We start from the raw sequence: 19,213 nt of genomic DNA, 5'->3' as shown, positions 1-19,213 counted from the left end.
TATTCGTGTATAGGCTAGTTGGCGTTTGGCGGAGTGTTACAAAAAACATATTTAGACCCAGTTTCATCAAGCAATGTTAAATAAATAATGGCTTGTTAAATCAGTTAATGGCCTGTTAGAGCTATCGAGCGTTCCACCATGCCCTAATGTCATGTTAAATCACCTAACACGGTGTTAAATTTAATTCCTGCTATGGAGGCTGCTAAACATGTATTAATCTTGTACATTGCAATTTCGTCGCCTTATAACAAGAATGAACGAATTGATAGTTGTTCACTCGTTGTTCACTTAACATTGCATTTACTAATCCGCTGTTAAATTTTTACTTTGGGACATAAGTATTTTAACAGTCTGTTTAATTTTGCAAGGTCCGTTAAGTAATGCCAGAGTAGACAGAATGATGTCGTTATGTCTATTGTGGTAATGCCTCGTTAGGATTTAACAAACATAGGTTGGTGAAATTGGGTCTTAAAGTCTTAAGATGATTTTTGCCCAGAAGCTCCTTATTGATTTTACTATATCTATTTTAAATACAATGCTCAACATTTTTCAAATGTATTTTTAGTGACACATTAAAAATTACTTTAAAGGTTCTGAGCTCTAGTAGATAGAACGTTTAGGTACAAAAAAAATTCGCGCCTTCAGAAGTTTTCACTTTTCAAAAAGATTTTTCTTCCATTCGTTCTAATTTAACATGATTTAATTACATACCTCGGGATACCGAGGTATGTAATTAAATCATGTTAAATTAATTGTGTGATAACAAGATCTTGCAATCTTGATGGTTAAAGTTACGTTGTTCACTTTCCCTGATTTTTGGGTAAAAACGAGTGGTCGAGTCAAGACGCGTGAAAAATGGAATTTCGGTAACTGTGGGTCAGTGTACCAAACAGTTAGTTTTTATGACTTGAGCCATTTGTTTTTTTGCATATTTTATATTTAACGTGCGTGTTATATTACCATAATATAATAACATACTTAAGTTAATTGTTGAACATTAAAAAAGTTAAACGTTGAGTTTAGTTTCATTCATTCGATTTTTGACAACGAAGTTCGAAAAAGACTTGACGTTTGGCATCGATATCGACTTGGCGATCAACTCTTCTTTTTTTATTACCAACTTCGTCGAAATGATCGAATGTTTTTTGACTAGAAGTACCTTGTTGTACATTTTTCGCTTCTCTACATTCTGAAACATGAAGCCACTTCTGTTGGTTCCACTTTTTTAGAATGTGGTATTCTAAAAAAGTTTATACGTGGGAGAGCCATGCTTCGGCACGAATGGGCCGGCTCGACCGGAGAAATACCACGTTCTCACAGAAAACCGGCGTGAGTTTACCGGAGGCCCGGGGATTGGGCCTCCGGTAAACTCCTATCCTATTCCCTTCCCTACCCTCCCCTATTCCCTTCCCTTCCCATCCCTACCCTCCCCTATTAACCTATTCCCTCTTAAAAGGACGGCAACGCACCTGCAGCTCTTCTGATGCTGCGAGTGTCCATGGGCGACGGAAGTTGCTTTCCATCAGGTGATCCGTTTGCTCGTTTGCCCCCTTATTTCATAAAAAAAAAGTTGAGAATATTCTGTAATCTATTCCAACACAGTTTACTTATTTTTATGTCGTCATCGACAATTTCCCTGAAAGTGACATTTTCCTGGTTGTTACAGAAGTGTCGGTGACGTACCGGCGCGGTCTGCCCGTGATCACCGTCCCGCTGCCGTCCCGCCGCGAGAAATGCCGGTTCACGCTGCGACCCGTCTCCCAGACCGTTGGCGATCTATTGGAACAGGTACGTGGAGACTGGAGTAGCCCCAGTGGTCTCACAGACCAATAAAACGAGTAGCCAACAAGTAGCCTTGCCATGTTGCAGTGGGATTTTATCATGTCGCACAATTTTGTCTTAATTAAACGGGGAGTAGAGCATCATGGAAGTTAAAGCAGGTAGATCCCATGATGGGTCCTACATGGCCCTATCCGCCGAGGATGCGAAAAGCATATTTTTCCCATTTTAAAACAGCCCTTTTGCAATAAGATCTTAGACTGGCCTGCAACTTGCGGTCCGTCTATACTCTATAGTATAGACTATAAGTATAGAGTATATAACGTAGTTAGAGCTTTTATTTTAAAAGTAAAAAAAGAAGTGTTTGTTTGCTTTTTATATTAGGTATGATAAGGTAATTTTAGTATTAACTTTTTTTACTTGTGCTCTAAAAAATGTGCTCGGCTCCGCGGCCCACAAGGTAACAGACGGCGGGCCGCGTGTTGGCCACCCTTGCTCTATACGGACCGCAAGTTGCAGTCGGGACCGACTGTTCTAGAGCGGTCGCGTTGAAATCGGCATCGACCGTTTTAGAACTGCTCGAGCGGTACGTGCATTGCGGATACGAATTTAGTATGAAAACTGCAGATGGCCGTGCGGCAACCGCATTTTGCAGTCGGTTAGACTGCAAGATGCGGCCCGTCTATGGCCGGCCTTAGACCGAACTTTCGGAGAGTTTATTGTGATTGGTGTTTCCATATTACTGTAGTAAACTTTCTTTGTATTTGCAAAATGACATAATCAATGCGTATTTACGTTGATACAGTATCGGGCGCCAGTGTCACTGGATCTAACGCTGATTTAGCTCTGTGCTAATGAAAACATGTTTAGCATCCAGCGGCTACTAGCAATGTGTATGTAAACATGTTACAATTCAATCCAACGTTCAACTGAAAATACTGGATCACTTTAATCAATGTAAATAAGCACTATGGACCGTACTCAGAGACATTTAATGATAACTGATGACTCTACTTCGATAAAGATTTTGACATAAACTTCATTTCCTATTAAATTTTTCATTCAATTAAGTTCAGCATAATCATTGACCTCTCTGTGTGCGGCCGTAAAACATTTTTCATAGCTTTTGTTTAGCATTTGATAATTCTGTGATTTATGCATACTTTATGTGCTGGGAATTTCCTGGCGTTTTCCACAATGGACAATTATATAAGTAATGTAGTTATGCAAATTGCTAATTGCTTGTTACTTGGATGCGCATGGGTAGAAATGTCATGGAGCTTGTTAAGTAATTGTAATTTTAAGTGTTGTTACATAATACTTTATGATAGAAAACCAACCATAAGGAATAAGGATACGAAAAAAATAAAAATGTTTTTTTTTTATGAAATAAGAGGGCATACGAGCAAACGGGTCACCTGATGGAAAGCAACTTCCGTCGCCCATGGACACTCGCAGCATCAGAGGAGCTGCAAGTGCGTTGCCGACCTTTTAAGAGGGAATAGGGTAATAGGGGAGGGTAGGGAAGGGAATAGTTGAGGGTAGGGAAGGGAATAGGGTAGGGGTTAGGGGATTGGGCCTCCGGTAAACTCACTCACTCGGCGAAACACAGCGCAAGCGCTGTTTCACGCCGGTTTTCTGTGAGAACGTGGTATTTCTCCGGTTGAGCCGGCCCATTCGTGCCGAAGCATGGCTCTCCCACGTAGTATGTCAGCTAGGTTAAATTTAAAATTATGTAGCAGCGCTTAACTTCTAGATCACTTTTTTTGCGATTTGTATGGGCAAATTACTCCCGCTTCATGATTTTCCATACAAAGGTGAAAAAAAGTTACTCTTTCAGCGCTGCTACTTTCACAGTGAACTTGACACAGGGTTTCATAAACTCCCTTAAGTATATTCACTTAGTTTTGTTACACCATGTATTATTAATTTGCAATATACGACACTTTAAAGCGTTCCCCCCCCGCAGGTGAAGGCGGAGGACCGGGGCGTGGAGCGCGCGGTCGCGATGGCGGCAGACGAGCGCGTGCGCATCGCAGCCAGCGACACCATTGAGTCGCTCCTCGAGAACGACTTCCGCCTGCTCATCAACGACGTCGAGTACCACGTGAAGAGTCCGGCACAGGTGAGATAAACTTCCTTCTCTCTCTCACACATAGGTCAATTATTTATACTAGCACGTAGTCGAAGCGCATCGAAACGAACCAAAACTGAACATAATAAATCCAACCCAAAGCGTTAACGCACACATTACTTCTGAGAATTTAAAAAGAAGCGCGCATTCGCGCGAATGCGCGTGACCAACGCCGATAAACTCTCAGAAGTAATAGGTATATGCGTTACGCTCTGGAGTTAAGGTTGTTCAGTTTTGGTAATTCGCTTCGATGCGCTTCGACTCTGCGCTAATATAAAATTGACTCCTAGACTAGCATTACACGTTCGAGACATTGTAACTTTCTTATGCCTTTCATAGGGCTTTTGGCAGGAGTTTTTCTATTCACGAGCGTACTAATTGATTTATGTGTTTAAAGTCAACCAGAAGCCTTATTGAATAGACGAACTCCTAGTGGAATACCTCAAATAATAATAGTAGGAGAACATAATGATAATAATATTATTATTATCATTCATTGAAATAACCGCGAGTAGACTTTTTGCAATCCATGTTTTTCAGCTTAAATATTAACTTCTATAGTATGCTGCTCCTGATTGCCTTAGTAGCAGCAATCGTCGGGTAATATTTTGAAAGCCAGCATAAAGTTTGTAGCAACTAACTGTTGCTAACTGTAACTAAAATGTTTATTATGGCTCTATGATAAAAATACTCTGCTATTTGCAGAATCAGCTAAGTTGTATTGATTGGATCACAAATATACTCTACACTTGACTACGAAATATTGAGGGCTCAGGCTAGTAGAGTAGATAATATTATTCCATTAATTGCTTCACTTACTCCTTAAATCAATATTGAACATGAATCTCTATCGGAAAATTCAATATTGGACCGCTCAGTGATGAGTAGATTAACCCTTGTAGCTGAGGGCCGCAAACAACTTCACTTGACGACCTACTACAGTTAATTGACCTACGTGGTGGATGGAAGGGAATTAAATGGATAAGGGAACTTCGTGAGGGTATTTAAGACAACGCACTATCATAATATGAAAACGATCGATGTTGATTGTTCAATTTGTTCATGCTTGTCCATAAAAATCACAAAAAATTGTTCTTTCGAAGCTGCTACTTTCAAAGTGAACACTATTTAAGGAACACATACGCACTCTAAAGTACCTATTATAACTTAGTTTTGTTACACCCTGTATACCAACATAAAACAGGAGCATATTCTAAAAGCCTAGCGGAGTGCTCTCTAGGATAAGACGTCAGCCTATTTAGATTTATAAAGTGGAAAACGTCGGGAGACGAGCGTGCTTGTGTGAAAAACCCGACTTGAGAAAATGTGTTTAAAAAAATATAATAAAAAGATACAATTTTATTTAGGTGATTTGCGTAAGTATTATTAGGTATATTTGGCAATTGTTTTTATGAAATGAAATTAATTGCACATAAAATATTTCTTAAAAAACGAAATATTAAAAAAAAAGTAAATTTAACTTCCAAAATATTTATTATGTTGGATTTCCAGAAATCCTACCCAACGAAATGATAGCCTCGTCCCAAAGGACGACCTTAATACTTTTATAATGACACAATAGCTACAGTGTAACAATTAAAATATAATATATATCCGTCGCTTTCCTTTCCCAAATTAATTTATCTTTCCCAACAAGGAGAGTACCTACTTAAAATATGTGTAGATTAGTCTACGTTCTCGTCTATATTCTGCAATGCGAAAACAAAGCCACGTACAAGTCATCAAAATATAAAGTCGAGAGATATATTCACCCAATCTTAATGGTCTGTACGTAGTTAGTATTCCTTACCTAGGCTCACCTGGGCTCTCCGCCGGCGTAGGACGGGAGTGCGGAGGCGTCGTTACGCGAACCTCCAACTTTCCGTCTAATCCGGGGCTCCGGGCGAGGATGGGAACCTGCCCGGCTTAGTTAGTCCCGGCGCCTAGGAGATCGCTTCAGTTTGCCGGAGCGTTCCCTTACTTTGGTGGAAGTCCGGTCCCTTTTGAGGTAGACCGGCCGGGCGTGGAGGGAGTCCTGTGTTAGACAGATCCAGTATATCTCTCCGTATATGGCTGAAGGCAAACCGCAGGTGATTTTAGTGGGTAAGAGTCCCACATACCCCCCGGGTTCTTCAGCTAACTGAGGCACATCCCCAACCCGGGGCACCCATGATGGGTTCTCCCTGTGTATAAAAAAAAGGCTCACCTGCATTGCTAGCACAAGCACGTAGACAAACGAAAGAAACTAAATTTTGACAGTTTTACCGGAAAAACATTGGAGTAAAAGTTTCTTTCCTATCTCGATATCTTTCGCTTTTGAAAATCTATAAGTCAAGCATGACGATCCGCTTTTGACATTTAGTTTCTTGATTCTGTTTTTATTTTTATTATGGCACTTGGCTATAAAACCATGGCCAGTGTCAAGTAAATGGCGGCAAATTCAAAAAATCGATGTATAGCAACCCTGTCTATAGCCGGAATTATAGTTTTGATCTACAAACTACGAATAATAAAGTTCCTTAGTTTTTATTATTCGTATTTCGTAGATCAAAACTATAATTCTGGCTATAGACAAGGTTGCTACACGTCGATTTTTTGAATTTGCCGCCATTTACTCGACACTGGCCATGGTTTTATAGCCGAGATGCCATAATTAAAAAAAAGAACCAAGAAGCTAATGTCAAAAAAAAATAATTGCCGTTGATTTAATGGTTGCTATGGAAAGAGTTTCTTGTCTTTGTCCACTGAAACTCAAGTCGATGGGTGGTGCCATGCTCGGGAATAAGATATGTAGACATGGGAAAGAAACTGCCATTACTTTCTTCCGAAGAATCGACTGGGAAACCCCGTGCTAGCTACGCTGGGCTAGGTGTTATGACAGTTTTATTACTGGCATTATGTGTAATGCTAAGGACTCACATACGGTTTTGCTCGATCGAGCAATAACGTCGAGCAAAACTCGCGGTTCGGGATTTCGTCCACACATTCAGCATCACTCGATAGTTTTATTCTAAATCGATATATTTAATTCCATCGAGCCGGCTCGATGTGAGCCTTCGATCTGTGAGTTTTGCGGTCCACACAGTAATTATTATTACTCGATTTGGAGTAAAACTATCGAGCAAAACCGCATGTGAGTACTTAGCATAAGACTCACGTGATTCGTGCGACTTGGTACGAAACTAATTAACAGTATACACCGTAACGGGTATTAAATCGCCATATTTATTTGTATAGCATTGCGATTTGAAATTTAAATTAGAACATGTTGATGTTGCGGCAAAGTTTTTCCAGGATGGGTCGCTCGCGAAACATGAAACGATATGCAATAGAGTTGTAGCATTAAACATGAAAAACAAAAGTATTTTAAAACAAAGGTTTGCAGAATTTGTTTACTTGTAGCAAGCAAATAGAACTACCAGCACAAGTTCGGAAATTATCTCGGACGTAGAAAATTCACAATAAATATAATATTTTAGTAGGTTCGACGAGAATATTCATGAATTATATAAACTACTAGCTGTTACCCGCGACTTCGTCCGCGTCAACAAAATGTAAAATACATAGGTAAAAAATAAAAAATGTAAAACCTCCTTTTTGGAAGTCGGTTAAAAAGTAGCTTAAGTTGCTCCTTATTACATCAGCTATCTGCCAATAAAAGTCCCGTCAAAATCGGTCCAGTCATTTCGGAGATTAGCCGGAACAAACAGACAGACATACAGACAGACAAAAATTCTAAAAATTGTTATTTTGGTGTAAGTACCGTCTAAATATTCATATGCATGTAGTAAAAAACGGTTATTTTAATATTACAAACAGACACTCTAATTTTATTTATATGTATAGATAATAATAGTTTCTTGTCGTCTATGGACACTGACTAGGCTAACGCCAACAAATCTTGGGTGAACGCCTGTTACATAAGCGTTCGCCCAAGATTTGTTATTGAAAGCAAGCCTTACCTTATCTTATGTCAAGTTATGTCTTATCAAATTAAAAAATAAACAGGTTTATTTACTACGCAAATGTATTCCTCAACAATATTTAACACACAAAATATTAAGTCACCTACTGAAAAATGTGCCATGAAAAGTGTGCGTTCGAGCTGTGAACAGTCTATCGGCGTTTTAATTAGTCTGTAATTGCTTCACGCCGATCGTCGCATTGTTAGAGCTAGCCAGATTGAGATAACTAGCTAATTGGTAGCTAACGACTATATAAACATAACTCGAGTCTCGATGTTCAAAACAATGGCTTGTTGTAAGGAAAGAGATGTAATGTTATGAATAGGGCCCGGATTTATATTATGTAAACATCGACATAAGAAGCTATATGGACACGAAATGACCAGGAAAGATGCCTGCCTTCAAAATTTGTAAACTAAAAATGGCGGATTTTACTAATAATAAAAAAATATCGATATCAATACTTTTCCAAATAATAGTAAAGGCAAAGACCAGGTCTTTGAATTCAAAATTTGTGGACTAGAATGACGGATTTTACTAGAGACGTCACTGAATAAAAAAAACTTCATATCGATATCGATATTTTTTTATTATTCAGTGACATCTCTAGTAAAATCCGCCATTTTTAGTTTACAAATTTTGAAGGCAGGCGTCTTTCGTGATCATTTCGTGTCCATATAGCTTCTTATGTCGATGGTATTTACATATAAATCCGGGCCCTAGTTATGAATTATGATATTACCTCCTATATAAAAATATTCACAGAGATGATTGCTGTATAAAGAGACATTTTTATAATGTTCGTAACTTATACACTATAATCCTCTTTGTTTGATTAGACATAGAGTAAAATTACTTTATTACTTTATTTACGTTGGAAACTGGAAAGTCAGGTGTCAGCAATATTTTATTAAATAACAAAGTGCTTATTAGTTGGCTGTTTATCCAAATATAATGAGGGGTTGGAAAAATGAAGGCTCGATGACAAGAAACATACTTATTGTATGACACCGACCATCCTTATGGAAGGATATTCCCTTTCTTAAAATAAATATATTTTTATATTATTTTCATTTTCACCAGAAAGGGACAACTCCGCGCCTAATTTCTAAAAGATACTTTCAAAGCCTATCTAAAGTTAAATAGCATTAAGCGGATTAATTTTGTTATTGCTGAGCTGCAATTATACGCTAATCCCATCCGGCAAACTTTGCAATTATCGGACAAATACAAAGAAGCGGCTTAATGGAGATAGATTGCTTTTAAAGCTTCAATGATTTGTTTTGTTTGTGAAGATAATAATCATTATTAACATGGGCGTATATAAGAGGGGGGGGGGGGGGGGCCTGGGGGTCCGGACCCCCCCCCCCATTACTATCCATCTTACTTGTCCAATCGACAATATATTATGTAGCCACCGATTTTCATCGGCGAGGTACATGTATTTTTTTTCTATTTACAATATAATAATAATTATTATACTGTGGAGCGTGTCCGTAGGCAGAGTAGGTATTTAGGCTGCTGCAGAACCCTTCATGGGCGAGTCCAACTCGCACTTGGCCGCTTTTTTATGTTAGGGACCCTATCCTTATCAAAGCTATACATATATACGCCCGTGATTATTAATGTTTCTTCTAAATAATGTTTGGGTAGATGGTGAAATGGACGACTTTTGAAAGTCTTCGACGGTCTTTCTGTGGATATCAATAGACTTTTCTGTTTATAATACAAACGCACTTCTCCGCGTGTTTCAAAAAAAGGGAGCTATATTATTATTTTGCATTCTAAGAAGTGAGAAAAAGCTGTTAAAATACGTATTTAAGTCTCCGACAACTACTACTACAAGTTACTCATTGTTATTATATTTTTTACCTAATTTCATTTAGCTTAATAAATGAGCTTCTATAATATAATAAAAGAACAAAAGATACTTATGATGAGTTATGGTTTTCTGCGAAAAATAAATAAGCATTAATCACTGAGGTGACGCGGAATTACCTCGTAATAGAAAAACTAAACAATACTATCCTATATACAGTATGTAACAAAAATAAGTGATAATACTTTAGGGTGTGTACGTGTTCCTTGTAGAGAGTTCACTGTGAAAGTAGCAGCTCTGAAAGACGAAAAAATTTTTTCACTTTTGTATGGGCAAGGGTCCGAGCGTCACGAGTTTCTCCATACAAAAGTAAAAAAAAAATTTTCGTCTTTCAGCGCTGCTACTTTCACAGTGAACTCTCTACAAGGAACACGTACACACCCTAAAGTATTATCTTATTTTTTATTCTTATTTTTGTTACACCCTGTATAACGTTGTGGAGAAATAAAACGTATAACATCCATACTTCCATACTAATATTATAAATGCGAAAGTGTGTCTGTCTGTCTGTTACCTCTTCACGCCTAAACGGCTGAACCGATTGGGCTGAAATTTGGTACAGAGGTACATTGAGTCCCGGGAAAGGACATAGGATACTTTTTACGAACGCCTTCTTACTTATATGAAAAATTATCTTGGGCTAGCGATGTGAGTATGCGTACTAGAGCCTCCCAGTATCAGATCATAACACCACAGCTTAAAACAGCAGCATTCCGTGGATCGTTTAGATATGCAGCCTCCCGCTGTTGGAATAACCTCCCTCCTCCTCTCCGGGCGCTGAAATCAAAAGCTTCGTTTAGTCGCCATTATAAAAGTCACTTGCTTACTTCTCAAAAACAAATAAGTATGTAAATACAATACCTGAAACTTATGCAACACGATCTGCATTGTTTAGTTATCCAACGGCGGGGCGATCTTTCTAATCTTTGTTTGTGTATGAATTGTTCCGTATCTATGCGGTAGGTATTTAAGATTTTATATGTTATTTTATTTTTATGCTCTTTTCCATAAAATATTTGTATCCTCAGTTTGTGTCTGTTTATAATTATTAGACGCCATATAGATCTTCTTCTTCTTCCTTTCATCATGGCAGCCTTAATAATTTGCCAATTGACAGAATAGCCAGTAATGAGCCAACAGGACTGAGTGTGTATTTTTGAAAGATTTTGTATATAAGTACTATTAGTGTTTTTGTTTTTTTGTTTAAATTAGTGTTAGCTTTTAGTGTATGTTAATTATAAGAGTATTGTATAGTTTTTCCCTTTATTTTGTGGTGAAGTCACTCATTGGCCCTTGCAGAATACCAGTGCAGCGAGCTAGCTTGCTGGCTGCTGCGTATAGCTGAGCTTGGGCCAATTTTGACATCACACAATATTATGTATGTATTGTGTTTTACATATTGTGTTGTGTGGTGACAAAATAAAAATGTTCTTATTCTTATTATTTTTATCCTGGAAAAATGTACGGTTCCCACGCGATAAACTAATTTAGGCGCAACGGAGTTGCGGGCGTCATCTAGTTTGGATATAAAAAACCACAGAACTACTATGTTGTGTTTATCCAAACCTGCCTATATATTAATATTATATAACTAAAATATACTTAACTCGTTTTACGTCGAAAAATTAAAATAATAAATATTAGTCTATGTTCTCAGTTCTATATGCACAGAAGTCTTCTTTCATTGTAGGTCATTCAAAAATCAAACCTGATGCCAGGGAGTTAGGTTTCTTTCTTTTTATTTCGTATTTATCGTAAGTTTGAAATTTTATTTTTGAGAACTTTACGATGCGATCTACTATCTACAGGAACATGCTCAGTGCTCACCCCATAGTGATAAGGAAGCCGTCAGATGTTTGAGTCCTAAAATATTCAAGTCCGAGTTCCCTCAGACATGACTTATGACTCCCATCCCGGGGTTGTAATTAACCCGTTACAACCCTAGGATAACCATTATTTAAGTCCAATTATGATGAAGATATCAGGCTGCTCATTATTCAACGTTGTAAAGGAAGACGCCGTAATGAGGCGCTGTCAATATAACGAGCTTAGTGTTTCAATATTAATTATTAATTAATGAGTATTTCCCACCTATCTGGGTGGGAAATAAAAATCTATATATATAAAACTCAAAGGTGACTGACTGACATGGTGATCTATCAACACACAGCCCAAACCACTGGACCGATCGGGCTGAAATTTGGCATGCAGGTAGATATTATGACGTAGGCATCCGCTAAGAAAGGATTTTGATCAATTCCACCTTCAAGGGGTTAAAATAGGGGATGAAAGTTTGTATATAATAATATTTCTTAACGCGAGCGAAGCCGCGGGCAAAAGCTCGTATTTTAATATATTGAGAACTCTTACACTGAAAAGGCTTGCCAGACACCGTTGAATGGTATTACGGATGAAACATTATTATTATACCATGTTGTATGCATACATTTTTGCGGGGTGGGCCAAGTCTTGGTACCTACCGAAGGTTGCTGCTCTAATAGCATCTGATCAGATTCTAACATGTCTAGTTAACCTCGTCATCGTCTAAAGGCTGAATTTAATGTTCCTAAAGAGAAGCTTACACGCTTAGGCTTCTAACAGACAAACGGCACTTGCCGACGGCAAGTGCCGTTCGTACACTCAGAGAAACTTATTTGCAAAAATATGCTTATAACACAACCAACAATAAGAATGAGATAATATCTTGACTTGGATATTCCGATGGCCCTCAATCCCGAAACACTCAAAGGTTTAACAATGTAGTTTAACAATGTTTTCAGCGAGACCGAGCTGCGACCCGGACCCAATTGAATTTATAATTATCCGCTCAGATTGAGATAGGAGTAAAAAATGGGATACTTCTGTTCACTTCTTGAATCCAATTTTCATTGTTCCCAGCGGAGGTTCGTTAACTTTTAATTAGCTACATTATTTTTAGAGAAAATTAGATAAAGGGCTTTAAGAGATGGGAGGATAGATGATGATAATGGGATACTTTGCCATTTTAATTTGTAAAGTCTGGTCTCCCCGGATGTAGAGAAATTAGGCCCTAGTTGTCTCTTATAAGCAAAAAATGTAACTGGATACCAATATTTTTGTTTTTCGAATGGAAGAGTCAAACACCGATTAAACAAACTGTATTCTTGCAATATTATTGGTAAAAGTACTGTCTCCTGGATCTCGACTTTCTTCTAACTGATAGTTTGTGACTGTTTGCTTACAAGCGAACGTCGCTTTATCCCCTGCCTATTTTCGATTATAACGTTAAGAGCCTGTCCAGATGAGGCGTTTTACGCGCCAGTGAGCGACTCCCGCGTCTTACGCGCGTACCCGAGTACTAGAGCTACATAATATATCGCGTCCAGATGCCAGTATTCTTACTCGCGCGTAAAACGCTTGCAATGAGCGGGACTCTCGACTCGCGCGTAAAACGCGCGAGTCGAGATACTTGGCTGCCATTGTAGCGTCCAGTAGGTACTACGCGCGAGTCCGTGGCGAATGGACGTATTTGATTGGAGCGTGATAACTTCGAGTCCATGTTTGTAACGTAAAAACGCGCGTAAAACGCCGTATCTGGACGTAATAGAAATTGAATCGCACGTATACACTTCGCGTGTAAAACGCCTCATCTGGACAGACACTACCTACTAGAGGAGAAGAATACGACCTCGATAATATCTTTATCTTTCACCCCAGAAATAAACAACACGTTTAAGAGGCCCTGTTGAATATTTATTCTGATATCTTTATTCATGGTTCGCGGGTCGTGACTCGTGTCACAATAGATTAAAGTGTAAGTAGGTATGAAATTGATTTTGTACGAAATTGTTTACCTGCGCCTCGTGTCTCGTGTTTATGGTAACGACGCAATGTACTGTATACATAATTTATTGTGAATTATGGTAATGTTTTGAGAATTTGCGGCTTTTATGTTTAACTTGGATTTTTGACTTGGATCTTCTTGACTGGGCAACTAGATTGAAAGGATTTTATTATTGCCATTCATAGGCCAATGTATTAATCAAATTCCCGGTTCTGGCTCGCTATGGTTCATAAAAGTGATGGCAACTAAAACGTGACGCTATTATGCTTTTGCTGCAAAATGAAGTTCATAACTTTAGCAAATTATTCCCAGGAATGAGTATACTCTCTGAAGATGGACTATTATTAATCATTAACAAAACTGGCGGTGTTCCAAGAAGTTGTTCCCTTTTAATAATACGAGACGACGATGTCTCCGCTATTTATCATGTAATTGGCAATCTCTGTGTCATTTAAACATTTTAATGACCTTCGTAGTCTTTGAATTTTGTCATAAGCAGGATTAGGTGTTTCCGGTTGTTTTGTTCTGTGGTATGTAATTTGACTATGGTTTTTTGGCGCCTCGCATAAGTTCTTATCGGCCTGGTAGGAATGGGGGTTGAACTCGGGCACTGAAAAACCCCAAAGGTGCTATAAAAGAAATAAAGAAATTGTCAAATTTTAAAGGGTTTCATCCTTAAATTTCAGGAGCGTCTCGGCGCAGAGGAGATCACGCGTTTGAGTGACGTCAGGAACCTAGTGAACCAATTGTACGAAGCGCTCAACGTGAGGGAACACCAGATCAAGAAGGAGAGAGAGTTGAGGGCGCAGTTGGAGAAGCTGACTGCTGAACTGGAACCTTTAGAACAGGTGAGAGAGATTGATTAGAAAGGTGGAAAATTTGTTAAAAGTATGCTAAGTATTGAAAAGACTTCACGTTATGTAATGTCAGGAATTCAGAGGTAAATGGCGGGTCTACGTAGCATAAATCCTTCAGGGTTCAGACAGATCATGACTAATATTGACTTGATATAGCCTGACAGTTGACTAATGAACGTGGGTCTGTCGTCTGCCTATGAATCAATTTATCTGATGTTACCTATCATTCTGCCCTGGTTTTATCTCGGTGGTATGCAATAATTGCACCGTGTAGAATTGTAGAATCTATATTGTTGATCGTGTCCTCATCGTAATAAACCAACGATCTAGTAAGATTATGGCAGCATGGAAAAATACGCCAGGAATTTGATATGCTGCTTCATAAAAACAGTTTTATATTTGCAATTAGTAGATTTCATAATGTAGCACTTTTGTACTTGTTAATTTTAAGTAAAAAAATGCTGTTTCTCGGTCTCTAAATATAAAATGAGTCGAGCGGCGCCTTTTCTTGTTGCTGCTGTGCTCAACTTTCCGCTTAGTCAAAGTTGCAAAAAACCTCATACTTCAATACAATGAAATTAAGTTCAAAATGCATTTTAATTCTCAGAAGCGGCAAGCACTAGAAGTGGAGACGACGCGCAAGACGTCTGCCCTCACTTGGGTCGGTTTAAGCCTCATGGGGGTCCAGTTCGGTGTCCTCGCGCGGCTCACGTGGTGGGAATACTCGTGGGACATTATGGAGCCGGTCACGTACTTCGTCACGTACGGCACGGCGATGGCCGCGTATGCGTACTTCGTGCTGACCAAGCAGGTGGGTGGTAGTGAGTGGGACAGTTCGGTGTACTGGTAGTGGAAGGTGGATGGTGGGAACTCTCGTGGGATATCATGGAGCCCGTCAGGTAGGTCAGGAGGTAGGTGAATTATGTAAAAAGTGGGTAGAGTCTGCATACAGCTAGCAGATCGTTCGGCAAAACTTGAGTCATTGGACGCATATGCGTACACATGTACAATATTTACCAATAGCTGCGGTACCAACAACTTGTCACTGGATTGCCATCTCCCAATAACGAACGTATCGGATAACTGATCTACCAATGTACCATTTATGTCATAAAATGGCGTGCGAGATTTTTTGGCGATCAATCTTAAAGTTGAGTAGCTTCAGAAGCTTTCAATAACAATATATAGTAACAATATATAACTTTCAATAATAATATAAAATACAACTACTTTAAGATGAAACTGCGGTAAGAGGTATCTAAATTCGGTACTTACCAATTCTAATAACTACATTATTATAAGTTTTGACTATCTTTTGGGTTGCTAGATGCTAATACGTTCTGCACAAATATTTTCAGGAGTACATACTACCGGACGTGAAGGACCGGCAGCATTTACTGACACTCCACAAGAAGGCGAAAAAAGTCGGTCTCGATATCAACCAGTACAACCATTTGAAAGACGAGGTAAATGCTAAAATAGTACTATTTGTAAGATGAGGTTTCGTCGTTATCAAGACGGCTCCCCGTCTAATAGTCAAAAAGTTTAATACTAATAAGCAAGTTTCTCCCATTGTTTAACTACTGCTGCGGATTCTTGTTAATGGGTTGTCAGTAGATTCTTAAATAGCCATGAAAGCAAATGCAACCCGCAGGGTTTGACAGCCGAAATTGTGCAATATTAGCTGTAAAACTCCAGTTGCATTGGATACGCATTCAGCCTGAAGGTGAACCGAGGTTCAAGATGTATGAGAGTTATAGTGAATTTCCCTGTATGACTTACCTTGATCAGATTTATTCATCATTATTCTCTTAATTCCAGGTGGACAAAGTGGCCAAAGACCTCGCCCGTCTTCGGGACCCGTTGAGCATCCACCTGCCTACGTCCTACGTAAAAGCCGACATCGACAAGCGGTCACCCCTCACCAAAATTAAAGACATGTTAGAGGAGACGAGTAAGAAAATGAAAATCACGTAATAGGGTAACGTAGTTATTGGCACTGGCATATTAATGTGTCAGTAACTGAAGTTGGCATATATGTCTGCAATTTGGCATATAGATGTGAGTAAGTTGGCATATACAATTTATACATGTCAGTAAGTTGTCATATAGATGTCAGTAAGTTGGCATATAAATGTCAGAACTTTTGACGTTGACTGGGTACTTTACCCTACGCGCGTACCAAGTATTTCTTAGGACGTTATTATAGGACGTTTTGAATGTCTGATGTAATTATGCTGATTGTGCGCTTAATGAATACTTGATGCTACTCAAAGTAAGAGGCTCTTAAGTCGCTAATCTTTTTATTCTGCCAAGAAAAGAGTGTAAGGTGAGGGCACTTATTCTAAGTAGCGTTTCAAAGTGAGAGAAATGTGTCAAATTTTCTTTTTAGTAATTTCAACATTTTTTTTTCAAGATTTCAATATCGTTCCTTATTTAATTTCTAAACTCTATTGTAGTAACATTATTTATTCCTTTGATGTTCTGGTGTCTAGAGTATGCTATCTCTTGTACACACTATTATTTAATTCGTGTGTGGTTGCGACAGCATCTAAAGATACTGTAAATTGAATTTCGCCTTCTTCAATCTGGTCTATTTGTTTTGTAAAAGTTCTAAGTCACGTACCATACTTTCAAGACTTACTAATTACTATGTATGGTATTCCCATACGTAATATATAATCATGTAAATACATAATATAGTTAGTAATGCACAAATATTTCTCTCAAGCATTTTTGTGCTTATTTTGCGAGTTTACCTGACTTAACCCAAGTATATTAAAATTTATATTTGATTCAAATATAATTTATGTTGACGACCTTTAAATATACAAGGACTAATTGACATTGCTTATAATATGGTCTAAACCACATAGCTAGTCACAAAATTTAATATTTCATATTTTGTGACTCGTCACGTTTCGTGGCTTGGACTATTATTTTCTCTAAGCACAAGTTACGCTCAAAATAAACTTATATTATAAACAGACATAAAAGTGACTTATGGTTAATATCTTATGATTTTTAAATATTTAAATGATTTTATTATAACTATGATTAGTTAAAATTTACTAAAGAGTTTGAGTTTTGGAGTGTAAATTAACTTAGGTCTTAGGAAAATTGTTTATGTAATCTAATCACTATTTAAGTATCCAATGTAGCTAGGTTCTGAATTATTAATTTTTATTTCAAAGGAACAGAAACTTTGAATCTGTTCAAAAACCTACATCGAAATTGTTATTTGTTTCGCCATAATTATACGTGTACCAATAAAATGTGTCTCTATTAAAAATTAAAAGACATTAGGACACAAATAAATGGCTATTCTCATAAACCCCAACTTCTTGTACACAACTGAACATTATAAAAAACTGGTATATTAAAATATGGAGTTATTTTTCCGATGACAACCAATGACGGACAGATACTGGGAGAAAAGGCTTGAACACGTTGTTTTTATATTAACTTTGAATTTGTTACGTATTATATTTCGCGCTGTTTTTATAAAACGTTTGAATTTGCTATTATAATATTATATTTTGTGTTGGAACGTTAAAGTTACCTTATGCATAATGTATATTCTACTTTTTATCTATGTTACAATCTTTACTAAGGTGAACATATATTTTGGATATAAGATACAGCACAAGTTTTTCTCAATTTCTGCTTCCAAGTAATTTTGGCCTATAAAGGGGAAAGTGAGGTAGAGGGGACATCTAAGTTGTAGTTCATAATTTATTATCTTATTGAGATAACTAACTTTATTATTATCTAAACTTTAGGTATCCTATCTACTCTATCCTTGTTGATTCAACCTTAATTCTTGACCATATAAAATATATTATAAGACATTTTATTAGTTTTAAGAGTATGCTCATATTATACAGTTTCCTATTATTTAATTTAAGTGTACTTGATTAGTCAATCGTGTTATTATCTTTATTGAAATCTGTATTATAACTTGTAGTAAAATATTGTATTAGATTCTAATCACACTGACGAATCACTTAGAAAAATAATTAATTTGATAGTCAATGCCGGCTAAATAATTTTAATAAATATCATAAGTTATGTTCTGTAGCCAAAGAGTCCAGTAGACGCGACTGAAAATCATTTATTTCTTACTAAATAATTTCATTGGTTCCTCTTAATAAAAACTAAATCTAACGTCTTTTGAAATAAGAAACTAAAGTTTAGTCTATGAAAAATATTTTTTAGACTAGTACTAATGCTTGCCTTTGGAATTTTTGCCTTTGCTACAATGATTATAATTCAATTTATTTTTACGCTATGCCATTGTAATTATTATTATATAAAGTAAAGAAATATATTGCACAAAATCATAAGGTGCTTAGTGTAATTGTTTGTAAAAATATTTATTGTGTTAGGAGATTTTCTTGTTTGTTTTACCTCAATAAAATAAAAGTTTATTGTAATTTTAGTTTCAGTATAACATGTCAAACTTGTACTAACTACTAATATATCTAAGGATCAGTTTATACCGACTCTACCTTGTATTTTTAACCCTGCACCGGTCGCGCTCTATAAAGTCACGTAAAAGGTCGCGCGGATTACAATTGTAATCCATTTTCAAATCAAAATAAAACTCCAAAATAATTAATCAACATGCTTTAAGCAACTTTAAACATATCAAGGAACTTCTTAAATATATTTTAAACATTAAATTCAATTAAAGTCTTACAACAACTAAGTAAAAAATAAAATCGGAACATTGACGTTTTTCTATAGAAAAATAGCACTTGAATTTCAAAATGA

General features: G+C 37.3%; 1 protein-coding gene across 2 annotated transcripts in view; it reads left to right on the top strand.

The window, feature by feature from the left end:
- LOC121731354 (calcium uniporter protein, mitochondrial) overlaps positions 1 to 18,829 on the top strand; it is a 173,818-nt gene extending 154,989 nt beyond the window's left edge. For both annotated transcript variants that reach the window (XM_042120757.1, XM_042120756.1), the window contains 6 exons: positions 1,667 to 1,788; positions 3,749 to 3,904; positions 14,267 to 14,428; positions 15,045 to 15,248; positions 15,796 to 15,903; positions 16,259 to 18,829. In XM_042120757.1, the coding sequence (XP_041976691.1) occupies positions 1,667 to 1,788; positions 3,749 to 3,904; positions 14,267 to 14,428; positions 15,045 to 15,248; positions 15,796 to 15,903; positions 16,259 to 16,414 (908 nt within the window). In that variant the 3' untranslated portion in view covers positions 16,415 to 18,829. The remainder of the gene's footprint in view (positions 1 to 1,666; positions 1,789 to 3,748; positions 3,905 to 14,266; positions 14,429 to 15,044; positions 15,249 to 15,795; positions 15,904 to 16,258) is intronic.
- Positions 18,830 to 19,213: the final 384 nt, after the last annotated feature.

The sequence above is a fragment of the Aricia agestis genome, chromosome 10 (assembly GCF_905147365.1).
Source record: "Aricia agestis chromosome 10, ilAriAges1.1, whole genome shotgun sequence".
Lineage (NCBI taxonomy): Eukaryota > Metazoa > Arthropoda > Insecta > Lepidoptera > Lycaenidae > Aricia > Aricia agestis.
The sequence above is the reverse complement of the archived record's forward strand: the minus strand, read 5'-3'. Positions and strand labels throughout refer to the sequence as shown.